A 20056-nucleotide genomic window follows, 5' to 3' on the forward strand; every position below is an offset into this window, starting at 1 on the left:
TGTTTGTAAATTGGGGATAATTATAGTACCACCTCACAAAGTTGGGAAGATTCAATGAGACTCTGCATGTAGTGTGCTTAGTATCATACCTGGCATGTCAAAAGTGCTCAATAAATGTTGATTATCGTCTTAGTCCGCTCAGGATGCCATAACAAAATAACATAGACTAAGTGGCTGAAGCAAAGAAATTCATTTTCTCACAGTTCCGGAGGCTAGAGGTCCAAGATCAGGGTCTGACAGGGTTGGTTTCTGGTGAGGGCTCTCCTCCTGGTGTGTAGACAGTTGCCTTCTCATTGCATCCTCACGTGGCCTTTCCTCAGGGTTCAGAGAAAGAGAGAGATCTCTGGTGTCTCTTCTTATAAGGTCACTAATCCTGTCAGATCAGGGTCTCATTGCTATGACCTCATTTATTTCCTTACTCCAAATATGGCTACCCAGAGGGGTTAGAGCTTCAACATGTGAATTTTCTGGGAGGACACAAACATTCCGTCCGTAACAGCTATTATTATCAGTATTACCTTTCTCATCAGCACTAATAAAGTAAGTGAGGTGACAGCTGCACAAAAAGGTCAAGGTGTGAGAGATCAGAGTCAGGGCAAAGACCACTGTGGAGAAGCAGGAGAGAAGGGAGAAGAGCGAGGAGTCCTAGAGGTGAGGTACTGACATGTACTGAGCACCTACTGGGTGTCAGGCATTGCTCTGCATCCTGGGAACCCGAGGTCCCAGCAAGCACGGGCTCAGGCAAGCTAGAACTGACTTAACTGCTGTGATGACTAGTGTGCAAGTGGTGGTGGGACCCTCGGGGAAGGATCCTGGGAGAGCCAAGAAATCATCACTAAAGAACAACCGTCTGAGTGTCAGGAAGTGTTTTGGGGGAGGAATGGCCAGTGTAAAATGTAAGGGAGCCATCAATAGGGGTCATTGTTTCTAGTCCTGCGTGGCCAAAGAAATGAAGACAAAATTGGCAGAAATGGGGGATTCAGGAAGTAGATTTGGGAAGGGAGAGAGAGATCTTCAGTAGCACAAAGGAGTCACGAAGTTCCTCCTCAGCAGGAAACATCCCTGAGGGCTGCCTCAAATTCTGAAGATCACAAAAGAAAATAATAATTGCTTTATTTCCTGCAATGAAATCATGTTCTAAGTCATATCTCCAAACACCCTCCCTAATCTGGAAGTGAGAAGATGACTAACTCTCTCTCTTGTGAAGGCATTACCGGAAGAAGTTCTGTTTGTGTGGTGTTCTAAGAAAATAACTGGATTTGCAGAATAACATCACGAGTTTCTGAGTGCTCCCCTTCCTTCCAGAGAAGTGGGGAGGAGCCAAGGCTTTCGCCGATGGAGACTCAGACTCTCAGTCAGGCCCCTGTGCACAGAAAGGACCAGAGATAAGGGTGGTCTCGGGCAGTGGGCTTCTGACTGCATTGCAACTAAAGCCCGTCCATTTCCTCAAAGAAGCAAGATCTTCTGTGCAGGTAAATTTCTTTTGCTCCAAACGTAGGTCCGGTTTAGCCCAGAGCCCACAGTAGGCCTCTGTAAGGTCTGGGTTCAGAAAATGTGAGACAGGTAATTACTTCTCTTGGTTTGAACTTTGCAGTCAGAGTGTATGTGGAAAGAGCCCTGGAGTCCGGAGATCAGAATTTTGTTCTCAACTTTGCTGTCACTAGTCAGTGTGACCTTGAAGAGCCGACTTGATTCTTTTTGCCTAGACTCCTCAGTAAAATAGGAGAGTCTTTGGGCCTGAGTGGTCTCTGAAGTCTCTCCAGCTCTGATTTCTCTCCATGGTTATTTGGTGGAGTTACTGATGCTGCTAGGTGCTGTTATTTTACAGGGCGCAGAACATCCCAGGGGTCTTCTGAGCCGCCTTGATTTTGGAAGGGGTCTAGAGGTGGCTGGGATCCTGATATTCCAGGAGGCAGGCTACTCTCTGGGTGCTAACAGACAGTAAGGTTGGTCTGACTTCTGTGAAATCAGATGTGAAGAAGACACTGATGACGATGCTCACATTCTGTGAGAGTGAAACTGTCCCTGATGGAAGCCAGAATATGTCACACCAAAATATGCCTCTTTGATATAAAAGATTATTTTCAGCTAAAGGCAATTAAGAAGCAGTAGGCACGGACAAAACTCCCCCTTTTCCGCCCACAGGCAGGAAATAAATTCTCCTTTTATTGGAGACAGACTCTCATCAGCCCAGAGAAGGCACTGGAGAAATCTGAAAATAAACCTTGTTAAACTCACCCTAATCTTCCTAGTTACTTCTTCGACGTTTACTGCCCCTAGCCCAAACCCTCTGTTTTGTCAATCCTTCATATTTTGTGTGTGTGTGTCTAAAAGGTATGAAAACTTCCTGCTCTGCCCACTTCTTCAGGTCTTCATTTCTTGTGAAGGCTCCCATGTATATGTAAAAATTCTATCAAATTTGTGTGCTTTTCTCCTGTTAATCTGTCTTTGTCAGTTTAATTTTCAGACCCAACCAGGACCCTAAGAGGGTCAAGGAAAACTTTTTCCTCCCCTACATCCCTCACAGGATAATTATCAGCATGGTGCTGGGTGACAGCCCTGGCCCAGACTAGAAATCTAGAAATCACCTTGGCTGGAGCAGTTTGCTGGCCTCTGGACATCAGAAGTCACTGATTGAGGCTCTGAATGACTCTGGAGGAAGGCAGTTAGCTCTCAGCTCAGCTTGTAACCTTTTCCTATGTTTTGGGTGGGTTGAAGCCTGGATATGGCTCAAACATTTTTGTTTCAGAAATGCCAGATATAGTCTACAAGAGCTCAGGGCTGGAACTGTGATCCTAATCTTGAACCAATAGAGTAGACGTAGGTTTTTCAATCTGGGGAGATCTCCCAGACCCGACCGGGGGAGAAGGTATGTTGACTTTCTAGAGTGAGGATTCTTGGGCAGGTGAGTACTGATCATCACACAGACTGAGCACCTCACAGTGAAAAGAAGAGAACTCCCTTAAGAGTGGGAGCCTGGCCATTGGACTGTGACTTCCTTGGGAGACACTCAATAAAGCCTTGTTTAAATGAGTTGAATCTACCACTTTTCAATCTCCCTTATAAATCTTTTTCCTGACCATAAAACAATCAATAGAAAGGAATAGAATTGATTTAACTGTTAGTGATATAATTGGTTTTGTGATAAATCTCTCCACCCCAAGGGTAGCCACTAAGCTGATTTCTAACACAGATTGGCACCTTTTTTTGAAAGTTATGTAAACGTAGTCATAGGGTTTCTATGTCTGGATCTTTTCCCTCAGTACTCTGTATGTGAATTCCACCCATATTGCAGTGTGTAGCTCTTGTTTATTCACTCTCGATGCTGTGTAGTATTCCATTGTGTGAATGTACGCCAGTATTATTTATCCATGTTCATGGGCATGTGGGTAGTTTCTCAGTTCAGGGCTATTTTGAATAGCGCTGTTATGAATATTCTTGTAGTTTTCTTTTGGTGAGTAAATTTAAGCATTTTTCTTACCCAGGAATTGTGTCATAGGATGTATATATGTTTAGCTTTAGTATTCACTACCAAATAGTTTTCCTAAAAGATGTTTTTGATTGACTTGACTTACTTTTTCCAAAGTCTTGCCAGGTTTCGAACTGCATAGCTCGACGTGCCAGAGTAGCTTAAATTGTAGCCTAAAGTGGGAAGCCATCCATCCCTCAAGTCCAGGACTGAGCTTTCAGAGTAAAAGAGGTGCTGTTACCCAGCATCCTCCTCCCCACTTCATGCCCTTGAACAAAGGGCAAGTACTCCATCATAACAAGTTTTCAGGGCAGCTCCTTTACATCAGTCTCTTCCTGTCCCACAAGGTCGGATCAGAAATCCTTAGAATACCTTTGCTGAGCTGAAAACATCTGTGCATCATAGAGGCAACTAGCTGTGAGGAGAAGAAGATAAAATATGCTGGAGGGGCTAGGAAGGCGCTGGGGAGGGGGGGAAAGCTGAACTGAGCTTTGAAGGATGGACACAATTGGAAGCAGAGAGGGCAAGAAACATCTTGTGTTTGTGTGCGGGGAGAAAGATAAGTTGGGATGGAGCAGACGGTGTGTGCTGCAGGTTGTTTACACAGAAGCGGGCCGAAGCACAAGAGCCTGACTGGTTTGAGGCCACCACGTGCTGTGTGGGTCTGAGGGGAGTGACAGGACATGGCCAGTTGGATGGTGAATGCAGGATCAGAGGGAAGAAAAGCGACATCTGTCTGATCGGGTAAAGTAGCTCTAAGTATGTGACTCCTGAAAAAATAAGAGGAGCTAATTTACACCTGTTTAAAACTCCTATTCAAATGTGTTTCAAATATTCAGAAAGGAGAAAAATCAAGACTTGGTCCTTTAGAAGTGCGGAAGGTGGTGGAGAAATAAGAGTAGGGAATGGCTCTAAGACTAGGGTGCTGCCACCTCCTGGGTGGGAATCATAAAACCAGAAGCAGGCTTGAGGGGAATAGAGTGACCCCACTGAGGTTCTGAATGAGGACCCTGCAAGAAAGTGAAGAAGAGGATGTGCCAAAGAGATGCCCCAGGGCTCATCCCAGTCAGGTTGAGCGGGCCAAGAGCCCACTGGAACTGCTCAGAGGTCTTACCTGTACACAGGGGCAAATTCCTTCGAGCCTGATATTTGGTTCACCTGCAATGAGTGACATCAGGGTCTGGTTTCCACACAGGCCAAGGGAATATTCCTAAGTCCAGGGAAAGCTGTCTCCACTGCCTGGAAACTCAAGGTGCAGACTCATGCTCCGGCAGTGTCTGGGGGTGTCTGCACTTCTACAAAGATTTATGGCTGTGCAGTGTCTCATGGAGTCAGACGGAAGATGCAGCAGCTGGGAGTGGGTAGGGAGCTCCACCAGCCAAGTTCTTATATCTCCAAATAAGCATGCAATCAGCCCAGAGGACCTCCAGCCTCACTAGCTAAGGTGGGGAGCTTCCTGCCTCTCTTCCCCCCAGTCTACCCCCAAGATGCGTGTTCCCTTCGGAGACTCCTTTCTCCTTGATGGCTGATCTTGATTTTACTTTGTTCCTGGATCCCACATCACCCCCTGGAAAGGAGCCCTACAGCAAGCCTGGGTGAGAAAAGGGGGCTGTTAAGGAGGCCCCTGAAAGCAAGCCTCAACCTCAATCAGTTCTCGGGGATGTGATCAGAACACCAGAAGAGCAACCAAATCATTGACAGCTCACAAAAGGTTTTCACATCCTTTATCTCATTTCAGCTTCGTACCATGAGGGGCAGAGAGGGCTTGCCTTGTCAGTCTTTACATTTCACAAATGAAGGAACATTTGTCCCTTCAGTCAGTCAGTCAGCCAGTCAACAAACATTTTTCAAGCATCTCTTTATTCATGATACAATGCTGGGCTCTGGGAATCAAGAAAAAAATATATACTATTCTTGCCTTCAATAGCTCGCAGCTGGGCACATTCTTCATTGTTTCCTGAAGGGCAAATGTCTGCTCTATAAATCAAGAGTGCTTGGGGTCTTCTGTTAAAAACTAAATCTAAATGTAGACAGATATCTAAATAGTAAAAACTTACAAGATCCTCTCAAACTATTAATTTTGCAAAATCACTTCCGGTTTCAGGAACAGGTCATGATCTGTACATGGAGAGGTGGGTTTTCCTATTCACCATCAGTACACACAAAACCCTCTGAAAACTGCCTGGGAAGTCTGATGTCATCACATCTCAAAATGAATCAGAGGCCAGACTTTAGCAGAGAGAAATAGCAGGCCACATCTTCAAGTCTTTCTGAGACACAGACGTAACTGGAAAGGTTTATAGTCTGTAAAGAAATAAATGAATCCACTAGAGTTAAATTCAGTTCCATTAAGAGGAATTCTTGATGATGAACTCAATTAACCACATTCTATTCTGCGAGTCCTTCCTTGGAGGTTACTCCTGTGCCTAGCCCTGGGCAACAACAATCTACCTGAGTGAGCCGGTACCTTAAGCAAACGTCTATAAAGGGCCAGCCAGGAAATATTTTAGGCTTGTGGGCCATATAATCTCTGCTGCAACTACTCAACTCTGCTGTTGTAAAGCAGCCATAGACAGTATATAAACAGGGAAGTGTGCTGTGTTTCAATAAAACTTTATTTACAAAAACCAAGGGTGGGCCAAATTTGAACCTTGGGCCATAGTTTGCCAACCCCTGCTTTAGACTAAAGTTTCTTCAAGCCACTTCACATTGTTACCTCTTTTGAGTCCTGAGAGTAGACACAGCATGTGTCATTTCCATTTTATAGGTAAGAAAACCAGCTTAGAGAGGGTAAGGGGTCTGCCCACAGGCACATGGGTAAGAGGCGGCAAACCCAGCCACCTCCTGGGTTTTCTAATTCCAAATCCAGTGTCCACGGCCAGTGTCCACGGCCTCTTACACAAAAGAAGTACAGTCCCTGCCTAAGATACATCAGGCAGAGCCGATAGTTAGTCTTGTTCTTTTGTTCCAAGTGTCAAGAGCATGGGATTGATCATTTTTTCAATTCAACGCTTTTTATCATGTAGACAGAGCCATTGCGCAAGGAGCCTCGGTTTCTATTCCAATTTTACCTCAGACAACTTAGGGGGCTGTGGCAAGATGCCAGAGTTCTCTGGAAATTAATCATCCCCGAGGAGGATTCTACAGGTCCAGAGCACCTGTGAGCGAGGACGTGGTTCTTATTTCTTTTGTTTCCTTTCCAGATCCCCGACGCCACCCTTATAGGTGAGTAAAGAGCTGGGTGTACGTGTCCAGCATAGGCACAGTGGCGAGCTCATAGCAGGTACTCAGTAAACATTGGAATGAACTGAAGATCAGGGCGGGGACCGAAGGCATGGAACACACTCAAGTGTCTCACCTGGTGATGCTCCTCAATGTTCACCAGCTGGTGAGCACTCAAAGGCCTCCTTGGATCATGAGAACTAGGGGTACCCCTCACCATCACAAAGCTCTCCCTTGCACCTAACATATAGAGAGAAGGCAAGCATAGTCAATATGGAAAAAGTGAAGATTGCGGCTTTGAGTCTCTATTTGCTGAGTACAAATGAACTCTGACATGAAGAACATGACAGAGGAGTCTCCCACCCTCTGGGGAGCCAAGGAAAGGGCTCTCAGACACGGGCAGCATGCCTTCAGGCTGCACACTCTAATATCTTGTGCCCCAGCTAGCTTTTTCCTGTTTATTTGTATAGCCTTATTTTATGGGCCTGCTCCAACACTGTTCACTTTCAATAGTTAAAAAGAATTTCCAAATACAACCAAGACCTGTCTGGCCCTTTGCAAAGAGCTGCAGCAATCTGAGAATGAGCCAATTTCATCCTCAGCTTATAACATACAGAAGATAGGCAAGAACTGCCAACCACCCACATCTGTGTCTAGACTCTCCTTAAAATGGCTAAGGAATACTTATTTAAAGATAAGGTGATGGTGTGTGGCCTCATTCTGAAGTTTGGAGGGTGAGAGGATCCTGTGATAGGAATTTTGTCCTCTGAGCCTCATGAGGCACCATATCATGAGATGCAATGTTTTCAGGCTTGAAGAAGAATCTTGTGTGACCCAGTGCTTGCTAAGGAGAACGTGAGCCTGGGTCACATTCTGAAGCCAAGGGATCCGCTATCATTTGTCATGTCACAAGCAGCGAAGGGTTGCTCTCCAGGCTTGTAGGACAAAAATGTACAACCTTGCCTCTATGTGGCCTCTTGTTCATTTGTATATGTAAATGTGATCCAAGAAACTTGTTAGGGTTAGGCTGGAGGAAGCTTTGCCTGCTAGTCCATATTAGGAAGAAAAACTCAGGGGGAAACACAAGACTTGGGTAACAGCTTCTGATCCGTATGACTCAAGTTAGGAGAGGGTTGGGTCTTCCCCCGGGAAGATCTGTGACACACACCTGTGACAAATAAAAACACCAGGAATCCGATTGTCCTAACCTCCGAGCGGGGTAGGGTATGAGACCAGTAGCATTTCCCGGGTGTTAATCCCACGGAGGATGAAACCCTGGCATGGGGCAGAGGAGGTTTCAATACACAACTTGGTCAGAGCAGAGCAGAGGACATTGGAGCCCACAGAGGGGTACAAGGACAAGGCCAGTCCACGACCTGGTCACCGCAGAGCAGGATGAGCTAAGTACAAAAGTAAGGGTAAGTGTTTAGAAACTTTTATAGCAAATGAGCAAGTAATTTTCTGTTGAATCTGAAAAAAAAAATTTTTTTAAAGGAGGGCTTGTATTTTGTCTATCATTTTTAAATTTTATTTTTCTGTTACTTTATTTTCATTAAGTTTCTGATAAACTGGAAACAAAAGAATACAGGTCCTTCACTAGTGATAATTTGGGAAGCATCAATTAGAGGGCAGTAGGGTGCCCTGTGGGGCAGACAGTGGGGCAGAAGACAGTCAGGATGAGGGGAACTCAGTGAAGGCCAGGCACTCAAGGAAGGGGGATCGAGTTGGACTGTGGAGAGTGGCCAAGATCTTGACCAATGAAGAGGACCCTCAGATCACTCCCACAGCCATGAGAGAGTACCCATACTTGGTATAGACCTATTTGCAGGCTGCTTTGACTGCATATACATTCTGTCCCACACACTGTACTTGGCACAAATAGGAGTTGCTGGCATCGAAGGCTGAGCATTGTTATGGGATCAAGGCCCTGGGTTCTGGATAGGGCTCTGATTCAGTTTCCCTGTGCAGCACCAGAAAGATCATTTTATCCCCCTAGACTGTAAGGTCCATGAGGACAGGGACTATCTCTGATGAATGGTGCCTAGCTCAAATCAGGCAGATGACAAGTTCCCAATACATTTTTTGATGAACAAATGGATGAATGAGTTTCAGTTTTAACACTCAAATAATGAAGGGGGCTACATAAGATTGGTGGCTTTCAGACCATAAAATGAGAAACCTTTCAAAGATGCACTGAGGTCCGATTTGCAAACTCAAGCCTCCACCCTTGAGTTCTGTAGGATTTCATTTGAAGAAGGAACCCCATCGCTAAAATAATTTTAGGAAATACTTGACTAGATGATTTCTAAGGCCTATTCTAGTTCTGACATTTTCTGGTTCTACATGGATAAGAATGCAAAAAATAGAGGTCATAAAATCATTGACTTAACCAATCACAACCGCACAAAAAGAGATGCAGGAGATGTAAGGATATGCTGGAATATTGGGGTTCGTGGGACCCAACTGGCTTGCAGAGCTCTTAATATGAAGCTCAAGGGTGAGCTGAGGGATCCACTGACCCCTAAAAATGTATGTAAAATTTTACATGCCATTGAGTATCAGTTGAGAGTGCTATGGCTACATGTAATAGACATACACACAGCGGCTGACATAAAGAACACTGCAAAGTCTAGCCACTGCCCTGACTTAAGTAAGCAAATAGTCTATCCTTCTGATGTAATAAGAAGTCCAGAGGCAAGCCACCCAAGGCTGGTGCATTTGTTTAAGGAAATCATCAAAATTCAGATTTCTTCTAGCATGTGGTTTTTTTCCTTATAGTCCCAAGACAGCTGCTTCATTTCCAGGCATCACATCACACTCCAAGCTTTCTAGGAAGGGAAAAGGGGGAAAGTCAAAAGTAGTGCCAACTGGGGCCAACCCTTTTTACTGCGAAAGTCACAGCTCTTCCGGAAGCTTCAGCGAGTAGACTTTCACCTTCATCTAATGGGCCAGCACTATATTGTGTGGCCAGTTTGCCCTGCAAGAAGTTCCAGGAAATAAAGTTTTATAGCCGGATGATCAAAACTGAGATTCTATTAATAAGGAAAAGGGGTGAATGGCAGATATAGGCAACTGTCAAATTTGCCACAATATATGTGTGATTTTTTTCTTACATTGCCAAAAATATCTTCAAGGAAGGAGTTAGTTTTGAAGAGAATGTAGAAGGAGGACAGCCAGAGACAAGGTTCCAGGGCAGACAGAGGAGGACATTGGAGCAGATGGAAGAACGTGCGTGGGCTCAGAGGCAGCAGCAGGCAGGTCCTGCAAGGCAGGACAAAAGGGACAGCCACTCCTCCCTCCTTATCTGGCACATGGACCCTCAAGCCCAATGAACGGAGCTTCAGCTTCTGCGTCTCTCCTCCCTGCCTGTCCTTTAAGCAGAAGTGGCCCTGTGACATTGGCTCAGTCAGGGGCCCACGACCTAGCCCCGAGGCTGGAGAGACCCGTCTTTACCACAAGCTTTTGCTGTGGGAGCCTCTAGCCCCCACCAGGAACTGAAGCACTTGAGCCAATGCTCAAGGACCCTCACTCTCTGGGGTAAGAATCGAACCAGGTGCTTCCTCACAGGCTCATTTCTCCTTCTCACATGTTCTCCACCTTCCTCCTCCTCTCTGTGGGAATGGCAGAGCATAAGCAGGAAGTGAGTAAACCGAACCCTCCATTTCAGGGGCAACAGAGACCACCCAGAAGACCCCTGGGGTCCAGACCCACAGCCTGCCATGTCTCTGTGGCCATCTTTCCGAGGCAGATGGAAGCTGGGGCGGAAGGACTCAACGGGGGGCTCCTCACAGCTCCCCAAACAGGACTACGAGGCCCTCCAGGAAAGGTGCCTGAGGGACAGCTGTCTCTTTGAAGACGACAGCTTCCCGGCCACCCTGAGCTCCATCGGCAGCGGACCCCTGCTGCGGAAGCTGCCGCGCCGCCTGCAGTGGAGGAGGCCACCGGTGAGGGGCCGGGAAGGGGCCTTCGGACATATGCAATAAACGTGTCAACCCAGACCTTCCTTCCGAGGGCTCAGGGCTTTCAGATATCAGGTCTTACTGTCATTGATCCCATGTGAAGGGAACAGGGTAAGTCCCCTCATTCCCATTTTCCAGACAAAACCAGGGGTGATCCTGAGAGGGGTCTAAGATGGAGCTCTCCCTCAGGCCTGCCAGGAAATACACAGAGCAGCTGCAGCCAAAAATATATCAAGGTACTGTTGAGCTCCATCGGAGATGCCAAGGCATCCTGAGTCACCATCCAGAGCATCTGCCAGAGAGACAAATTCTAATATATCTTCACTCCCCTTCTCCAAAATCAGGCTCGTGAAACATGCAAATTAGGAAGCTGCTAATCACTTTACAGAAATATTCTTCACTTTAGAAAATGCATCAACAATTCCTTTAAAAGTCAATGTGTTCAAGTGCAATCCAGCTCCCTCAAACTTGATTAACCTGCAAGATTTCCAGAATGTGGCTAGTGAACAAGGTGAAGTCAGCCTATGCTGCAAATTCTCCCTTTTCTGCTCTCTATTCAGCAATCACCATCAAAGCCTGCAGCCCCAGGCTGATCAAGTCCCTACTATGTGTAAAATTCCCAAGTGGGCCTCTTAAACTAGATGGCAGCCAAGATTCTACTTCTCCCGGAAAAATCTTGGGAACTGCTCACGTAGAGTCTGTCACACATCTGACCTTGGGGGAACTGTGCCCGTGCAAAAACTGAGAACTTAGAGCATGGAGCAGAGAGCATCCCCACTTACCACCCCCACCCCAGCCCACATCTCAGCATGCAAAGTCAAAAAGGCCGTTATACTGGGGGTTTGGGGTGGGAAGGAGGAGAAGAGAGAGAATATGGAGAATGGGAAGATCTCTAGGAAAAATGAGAATATGCCTACCCTAAAAGAGGTGCTTCCATTTTTTCATAGAAACTCCAAGATACAAGTGGTATAAGTGCTGTTTCTCACTACCTCCACAGAGTTCTCCAGGACTCTGACTGACACGACTTGCAAGAAGGAATGAGAAATACAATAGGCAGAGTCTGTGTGCCAGATTTTCTGGGACAACCCTGATTTCACATGTATGCTACATGTGTGTTCCCATCAGTCCAGTTGTGGGGTATGGGAAACTATGGTCGTTGTAGCTCCAGGATCTTTGTTCTCAGCCAGAATGATGAGTCCATCTGTCCCCGCAGGAGCTGCACAGCAATCCCCAGTTCTATTCTGCCAAGGGCAAAAGGTTGGATCTGTGCCAAGGAGTGGTAGGTAAGTCTGCACAGCCCCTGGAGACACACCTCTGGTGCCTGTGAGCCTGGCCTAGCCAAGGCAGAGTAGGAGGGAAAGAGGGGAATCGAGAGATTTCAAAAGGGCAAATGGCCACCCTGAACTCCACCTTGGCATGCTGTGTCAAACGCAGAGAAAATGATAACAATTGGTCCTCTGCGGTCATGGGAATGCCAAAACTTGCCTAATGGTAATCCTCCTTCCATAAGTTTCATCTTGGGAAAATGTGCTCACTCTTCTTTAGACACCATAATGAGTTCTTCTTGGCACACCAGTCACTAGATAGATGCCCCAGAATAGAACAAAGCAGGCCTATCCTCCACCCAACTTTATTTTTAGAAGACTAGAAAAAACCCTTGTCCCTGAAGGAAGGCACAAATGTAGTGATACCCACTCCACAGATAGAGAAATGGAGTCCAGAAGGGTTGAGGCTTTCCCAGAAGAACATAAATCACTTGCAGAGACAGCACTTGAAAATGTTTGGTTGAGTTTGGATCCAAGTTCCTGTGGATGGGGCATTTGGGAAGCTAAAAGGTAGTCCAGGAATATGGTTCTTGGTATTAAGTCAGGATCCCAGCCAGTGTTCCCCACCACCCTTCTCTGCTCACCCACCATCTTCCTCCACAGTATATAATGCCCTTCTCCTAAATTAGGCTACAAGCCCTGAAAGGATAGCAACTGGGACCAGACATTTCTTGCATGCAACAAGTCCTCACTAGATTCATGGAAATCTTTGTAGAATTCGCATGTATGTACAGTACATCCATGCAGACACCTGTAGAATGTGCATGCACGTATGCAGATTAATGAGGATACTGTGTCTGGTTTAGGCGACTGCTGGTTCTTGGCTGCTTTGCAAGCTCTGACTCTGCACCGGGACATCCTGAGTCAGGTAGTTCCACTAAATCAGAGTTTCACTGAGAAGTATGCTGGTATCTTCCAATTCTGGGTGAGTGTCCTCCTGGTGCCCCAGCCTGGACAGGGCCATAATAAAAAGAGTTCTTGGAAGAGCCATATCTTTGCCTCCTGGGCTGACCATCTTCCATGGCAATCTTCACTCACCAGTGGGCACTCTCTCCTTCCAGTTCTGGCACTTTGGGAAGTGGGTTCCTGTGGTGATAGATGACCGACTGCCTGTGAATGAGGCTGGCCAACTGGTCTTTGTCTCTTCTACCTACAAGAACTTGTTCTGGGGAGCTCTTCTGGAAAAGGCCTATGCTAAGTAGGATAACTACCAGAAATCTTTTCCTTTCCCCTTCTTTCCCTTCCCTCCTGTCTGTCTCTCTGTGTCTCATCAGTGTTGAGGGAAGGCAAGAGGAGGCAGGTAAAGTTTACCCAGTAAGATACTGAGGCACAACTCAGCGAATATAGAAGTGACGTACTCAGAGTCTCTTCTGTAGGGGTCACCCCATCTGAACAAGCCTTCAACAATTTTGCCTTTCCTGATGGATTCAGTTGTTTAATGGGGATAGGAAGCCTGAATATATATTTTCTCCTTTGCCCCTGGGATGGGATAGAAGGAAGGGGTAGCTGACACATGCCCAGAGAATAACCAAGCAGGGGTTCACAAGACCCATTTGAACCATCCCAGGCTACAGCATCCATGCCCCTTCCTTCTCCCCCCATGTTTACTCCTTCCCTGGGCAGGCTCTCTGGCTCCTATGAAGACTTGCAGCTTGGACAGGTATCTGAGGCCCTTGTGGACTTCACCGGAGGGGTGACAGTGACCATCAACCTGGCAGAAGTCCCTGGCAACCTCTGGGACATCCTAACCCGAGCCACCTACAGCAGGACCCTCATTGGCTGCCAGACTCACTCAGGGGTAAGACTGGGCTGGGCACTGGCAGAATATCCTCCCCTCCTGCTCCCGTCCCCTTCATCTGCTGCTCTCATCTCAGTGTAGGCTCCAAGACTTCCACCAACTTGCACCCTAAAGTGCTGATGTTCAAATCACAGCAGCAGAGCTGAGCCCTCAGGACAGGCAAGACCACAGTGGAATACAGATGGTGTTCAGAGAAGGGAGCTAACAGTTATGAAGTGTCAACCACGTGCAAGGCACTTTACCAGCACAGCTGGTCTTCACGGTCTAATTCAATAACAACCAATAACATGGAACTAGAGTAGGAAGCCCTGGGTTCAGCCCTGCCTCCACTAACAACCGTGTCATCTCACATGACAACTTAGCAGCTCGGAATCTGAGTTTGTCGGCTGTAAAATGGGGTTATAATCATTGCAGAGTGGCACCCTGACTTACTGATTCGAACGAGGCTGTGGGTGCTGAAGAGCTTTGAAAACTGTAAGGAAACACAGCTGGGGTCTGTCCCACCCTCTCCCCATAACCCGTCTCTCCAGCCAAACAGGTCCCCACGACTCCTGAATAAGCCACACACAGAAGAGGACTGACAAGCTCTCTTGTCTCTGCAGAAGGAGAGGGTGCTGGAGAACGGGCTGGTGGGTGGCCATGCCTATACTCTCACAGGAATCAGGAAGGTGCGTAGAACCAGAAGCCTCCCCCTTCTCTCCTCGGGCTTCTCGCCAAGGCCTTGGCTCATCTTGGTGACTGTCAGTATCTGCTCCCAGTCTAGGGGGTGAAGTCTGTAGTGGGTCCCTCAATGCAGGTGGTAGGCTCCCTATAACTCTGCACCTATTTTCTGGGGTGCAGTGGTGGGTTCAGCCTTTGCCACCTTCAGAGCAGAGCCTCTTTCAGCCTCCCCTCTTGCCATGGGGCAGCCCTAGCCAATCGACCATCTTGCCCTTCTGGGCATCACTGTTAGTGGATACAAACATAGGTTCTTAATCCACCACAGAAGAGGGGCCAAATAAAACTGGAATGCCAGGCTTATGGCAAGGAAAGGGTTTTTATTTCCGGTAACTTCAGCCAGGAGATGAGAGTGAGCCCTCAAATTTGCCTTGTCTCCCCAAAAGACGAGAGGAGAGGGGTTTTCAAGTTTGCAAGGAATGCAGCTTCTTGTAGGGAGGGGGATCCTGTGGCCTGGCTGGTGGGAAATTGCCAACCAGTAGGCTGGTTTCCCACCAGCCTACATTTGACCTTGTGAGGCAGTTTGCAGGGAGGAGGATGGTGAGACAAGGGAATGCACAGGTAGATGTTCTTGGTTGTCTGCCTCTATGGTGGATCGTGGATTCCGGTGCCGGAAAGCTGAGGAGTAAGCAGGGAAAGGGGATGAGCACTTTGGTTTTAACCCAATATGTGCTGGCTTTAATGTAGGGGAAGTGATATCAGGGCCAGGATCATCACAACCCTTCCTTGAGCTCCACTCTGCTCTGGGCTACCAATAGTAGCCTTTATATCCGGGTCTTCCCTCCAAGATTCCTGCTTCCTTCTCACATACTACTTTTCAGCAGTATCTCAGTTTCCTTCCATTGCCACTCATCTTTTGAACTCTATTGAGCATTGAGATAAAGATGAATCATACAGGGACCCTGCCTACAAAGAGCTTACAGTCAAGTATGGAGGCAAACCATATTTGAAAATAATAAGGAAACAAAGTAGAAACCCAGAGAAGAAAGCATAGATGAAAGACTTTAAGGGTTCAGAGGTAGGAGAGAAGACATTTACCTTGTTGGGTAGGGGCAAGTCAGAAAAGGCTTTGTAGGGGAGGTGACATTGAGTTAGTCCCTGAAAGATGGGTAGATTTGTATGAGAGGAGAAGGGTATTCCTGGTGGAGAAAGAAGCAGAAGCAAAGCATGGAGATGAAAAATCAGCAGGTTCCATCTTAAAGAACCTCTGCTGTTTGCTGGAGAGCCCCACTTCTCAAAAGTCCTCTAATTCCCTTTAAGTCTGTTTCAAATCTTTTCAGCTCAACTCACACCTGACTTCTTCTTCCTCCTAGATCTCAATCAATTTTGTTTGTGTGTGCCAAGAACTTTTAATTTATTTAACAAAATTGCATTGTGTTAATATCTGTATTTTGATTTATATTTATTTAACAAAATTATTTAACAAAATTTAGCACGTATTATGTGCTAAATATTATCCTTACTACTTTACAAATGTAAACGCACTTCATCCTCACAGCAAACCTAAGAGTAAGTAAGTGTTTAAGAGCCGCCATAACAAATTACCACAAATTGGGTGGCTTAAAACAATAGAAATTTATTCTTTCACAGCTCTGAAGGCCAGAATTCTGAAATCAAGTAGTCATTAGGATCATACTCCCTCAGAAGGCTCTAAGCGAGATTCTTCCTTGCTTCCTCCAGGTTCTGGTGGTTCCCAGCATTTCTTAGCTTGGGATGCATAGCTCCAATCTTTGCCTCTATCTTCTTCTCTGCGTCTTTTCTTTATAAGGACATTTGTCATTGGATTTAGGACCCATCCTAATTCAGGGGGATTTCATCTCAAGATCCTTAACTTAATTAATCTGGAAAGACCGTTTTTACAAAGAGGATCACATTGACAGGTTCTAGGTAAACATATCATTGGGTGGGGGGGGGGTGAGCATCATTCAATCCATTGCAGTAGATGTGACTATTACCTTCATTTTACAGATCAGGAAACAGATAGAGTTAAGTAACTTGCCCTAGGTCTCACAGCCAGTAAGCAGCAGAGCCATTTTCTCCTCTACCGACCCTCAGGGCCTTTGATCTTCTACTTCAAGGTCTCGTCTGCAGGAATGAGTCTCATCCAGATATCTGCAACAATTGCAGTTGGCACCCAGCCCAGCTACCTAAACTGCTTCTAATTGTGTGCAGGTGACCTGGAAACATGGACCTGAATATCTAGTCAAGCTGCGGAACCCCTGGGGGAAGGTGGAATGGAAAGGAGACTGGAGTGACAGGTGAACTTCTGAGATTGGCTGGGAGGGGTGAGGAAGGGGTGGGTGAAGGCTGCAGAGGAGGCTGCCATCTGCACAGAAATGCAGAGCTGTTCTTTTCTTGGTCTCAGTCTGGATCAGGAAGGTTTTCAGGCTGAAGGGCAATCCCTCACGTTTGTAAGATGCTTAATGGTATATAGATTGTGTTCTCATTCATTATAATAATTAGTGATGGTGTCTATTGAAAGTTTGCCAGAACTGTGCTAAGCCCTTTGAATTTTTATTATCTCATTTAATCCCCCAAATAATGTTATTATAAGGTGGGTAGTTTTATCCCTATTTTACTGATGGAGAAACTGATGCTTAGATTGGGTGAGTTACTTAAGGTCTCACAGAATGACTCAACCAAGGTCTTTGGTATCTAGTCCAGCGTTCTTTCCCTGGCATGGTTCAGTGAACTCTTGGACTTCTTGAGTCAGAGGTAGACAGACCTGATTGGCCACTACATTCTGGTTGCATTTAGTGACCTATGGGCATTCTGATCAGAAGCCTACATTTAAGTTGTTTCTGCCTAAGGGAAATCCTAAAGGGATGTAGGCTTGACAGGTTACAAACTGGCTGTAGGGCACAGGCAGAAAGGGAGATTGAGTGTTAAAGTCCTTCTCCCTCTTGCTACGAGGATTTATGATACTTAACTCCGTATAACACTTTAGAATACTGGTACAGGTCCACAGATACATTATCATGTGGTCATTTTTATAGATGAAAAAATGAAGGCTCAGAAAAATAAGTTGAATTTTACTCCTAATAGGATGTGTTGCACTATATTTATTATATATTAATAAAGAGAATTGTCAGAAGAACTGGGTCTATGTGGAAAAATGGAAGCCAGAGATAAAAATAAGTTTTAAAGTGTTACAGAAATATAGCATCATAATGTTGGTGGTGGTGGTTTGTTTCATAGAAGAACAAATATTTGCATCAGAGGTAGGTGGTGAGTTAGGTTAAATTAGTTTTGTTAGCTGTGTGATCTTAGGCAAGCTTCTTAATTTCTCTGGGCCAGAGGTATGAGGAGGATTAAATAAAATGATGGGCTTTTATTCCACAGTGTCTAATCTGCTATTAATCCCATCCAGGGTATTTTTTATTTTAGATATTATATTTTCTAATTTTAGAGTTTCCATTTGATATCTTCCACTTCTCACCTCCTTATTTCCCTAGTTCCCTTTACATCCTTGAGGATGTGGAATGTATTTATAATAGCGTTTTAATGCCCTTATCTGCTAATTCGTCTCTTTCATTTTTAGGTCTGTTTCTACTGACTGTTTTTATTTCTGGTCATAGATCACATTTTCCGTTTCTTCATATGCCTAGCAATTTTTTGTTGAATGCTGAACATTGTCAACTTAAGTTTCTGAGTGCTGAATTTTGTTGTATTCCTTTAAAGAATGTTGGACTTTTTCTGGCAGGTAGTTAAGTTGCTTAGTTTTTGATACTTCGAAGTTTGATTTAAAGCACTTTTAGAACAGATCTAGAGAAAGCTTTATTTCAGGGGTAATCTGACCCTACTATTAAGGTATAGACCCTCTGGAATTTCCACTAAAGTCCCCATGTATTTAATAAGGTCTTTCAACTCTGGCTGGTGGGAATTCAAATGATTCCCAGCCTTGTGTCAGCTCTGGGAATTGTTGTGTGTATAGTCTTATGGGATTTCAGTTTACGAATGCACAGATTTGATTTGGCCAACAACTCAAGGGAACCCCTATGAAGTTCTCTGGAGCTTCTTCCTCATGTAGCCAGCTCTTCTCGGGTACTTCCCTCATGGAATTCTAGCTGTCTTGGCCTCCCTGAACTTCAGACTCTGCCTCCTCCACTCAGCAAGACTTTTAGGTTCTTTTGGGTTCCACTTCCCTGCATTGCTGCTCAGGGAATCAGTTTCAGGCAGGAGCCTAGGCAATGTTAGGGCTTACCTCATTTGTTTCTCTCCTCTCAAGGTCACAATCCTGTACTGCCTGCAGTCTAATGCCTGAAAACAGTCATTTCTTATATCTTGTCCCATTTTTAGTTGTTTATGATGGGAAAGTGATACATGAAAGCCTTAATCCTTCATGGCTAGAAATAGAAATCCAAAATGACAGGCTTTTGGAAGTAAGCAATACCAATGTAGGCTCAAATGCTAGCTCTGACATTTAATAGCTTTGCGACTTCAAGCAAGTGATTTAATCTCTTTTAACCTCAGTTTCCTAATCTCTAAAATGGAAATAAAAATGCCTACTTTTCAAAGTTGTTGCTATCCTTAAAGATATAACGTACGTCGAGAGACTAGCCCAGAGCTTGGCTCATCGTGAGTAATGAATTAATGGTACATGTTTCTTTCATAATACAGGATGTGGCATTTAGTTGTCTGCAAAGCAGCATGAAGAAGAGAATAAATAATGACACCATAGAACATTTACAAAAGAATTTCTCATATGTCTTCCACAATCTTTTCATTCTCTGTGAAAACATCTCTTTTCTGTTTTCAGCTCAAGTACATGGGAGCTACTGAGCCCCAAGGAGAAGATTCTGCTGCTGAGAAAAGATGATGGAGAATTCTGGTATTTGACTCAGGGACTCGGGACAAATGCCCTGGCTTACATTTGGACATCCAGCCAGCAAATCTTTATGGGATGCCTCATGTATGCCAGGCACCTCTTGTACAGAGATCAAGAAGGTCCTTCAGGGGCTCAGAGTCTAGCAAAGAAGACCACTCCTGTAAACAGTCCCAGTCTCTGTGATGAGAGCAGTGACTGCTGGCGTGGAGCTCAGCGGATGCTCAAAGCACAGTGTGGGGGTGGCCGCCTCCTCCTCTCTGACTTCCGCTTGCTCTCTTGGATCACTCAATACACTCAATCCCAAGGTTTTGCCTTTCCTGGCCTAAGAAGGACATGAGGAAAGAAGAGACTGCAAAATCTTGCCAAACTGTCAGCCACTTCACTTTTGTCCTCCAAAGCAAAATAGCACTACTCTCACCCATCCCAAAGCCACTCGCCCCTTTTTATGAAAGGCCACCCAGATGCCCTGAGCTGATGCTGTTTCTGGTATCTGACATGGAACACATCTGGTCCCCTTTCTCTTCACTTTTCACCTTCCTATGAACTTCCACTCTGTTCCCATGGGCCTCTCTTCTCCCATTTCCCATCCTTTTCAGACCACTGTGGCCCTCTCTTTTGAAGTGGTTGCTGAACTCAAGAACCCCACCAATACTATTATTTCCACTTTGCAGACAAGTAAACTGAGCATCAGACAGTATGAATAGCGTGCCTTGGGTCACAAAGTTAGCAAGTAGAGGC

The 20056-nt window shown here is 45.6% G+C and overlaps 1 protein-coding gene across 1 annotated transcript in view; it reads left to right on the forward strand.

Moving 5' to 3' along the window:
- Positions 1-1332: 1332 nt before the first annotated feature.
- Positions 1333-20056, forward strand: part of CAPN14 (calpain 14) — a 35171-nt gene continuing 16447 nt past the window's right edge. Inside the window, exons 1-9 of the mRNA XM_044772196.2 lie at positions 1333-1472; positions 10359-10635; positions 11864-11933; positions 12782-12900; positions 13037-13173; positions 13599-13773; positions 14376-14441; positions 16663-16748; positions 19250-19321. Coding sequence (XP_044628131.1) covers positions 10411-10635; positions 11864-11933; positions 12782-12900; positions 13037-13173; positions 13599-13773; positions 14376-14441; positions 16663-16748; positions 19250-19321 — 950 coding nt within the window. The 5' untranslated portion in view covers positions 1333-1472; positions 10359-10410. The remainder of the gene's footprint in view (positions 1473-10358; positions 10636-11863; positions 11934-12781; positions 12901-13036; positions 13174-13598; positions 13774-14375; positions 14442-16662; positions 16749-19249; positions 19322-20056) is intronic.

This window comes from Equus asinus, chromosome 6, assembly GCF_041296235.1.
Source record: "Equus asinus isolate D_3611 breed Donkey chromosome 6, EquAss-T2T_v2, whole genome shotgun sequence".
Classification (NCBI taxonomy): domain Eukaryota; kingdom Metazoa; phylum Chordata; class Mammalia; order Perissodactyla; family Equidae; genus Equus; species Equus asinus.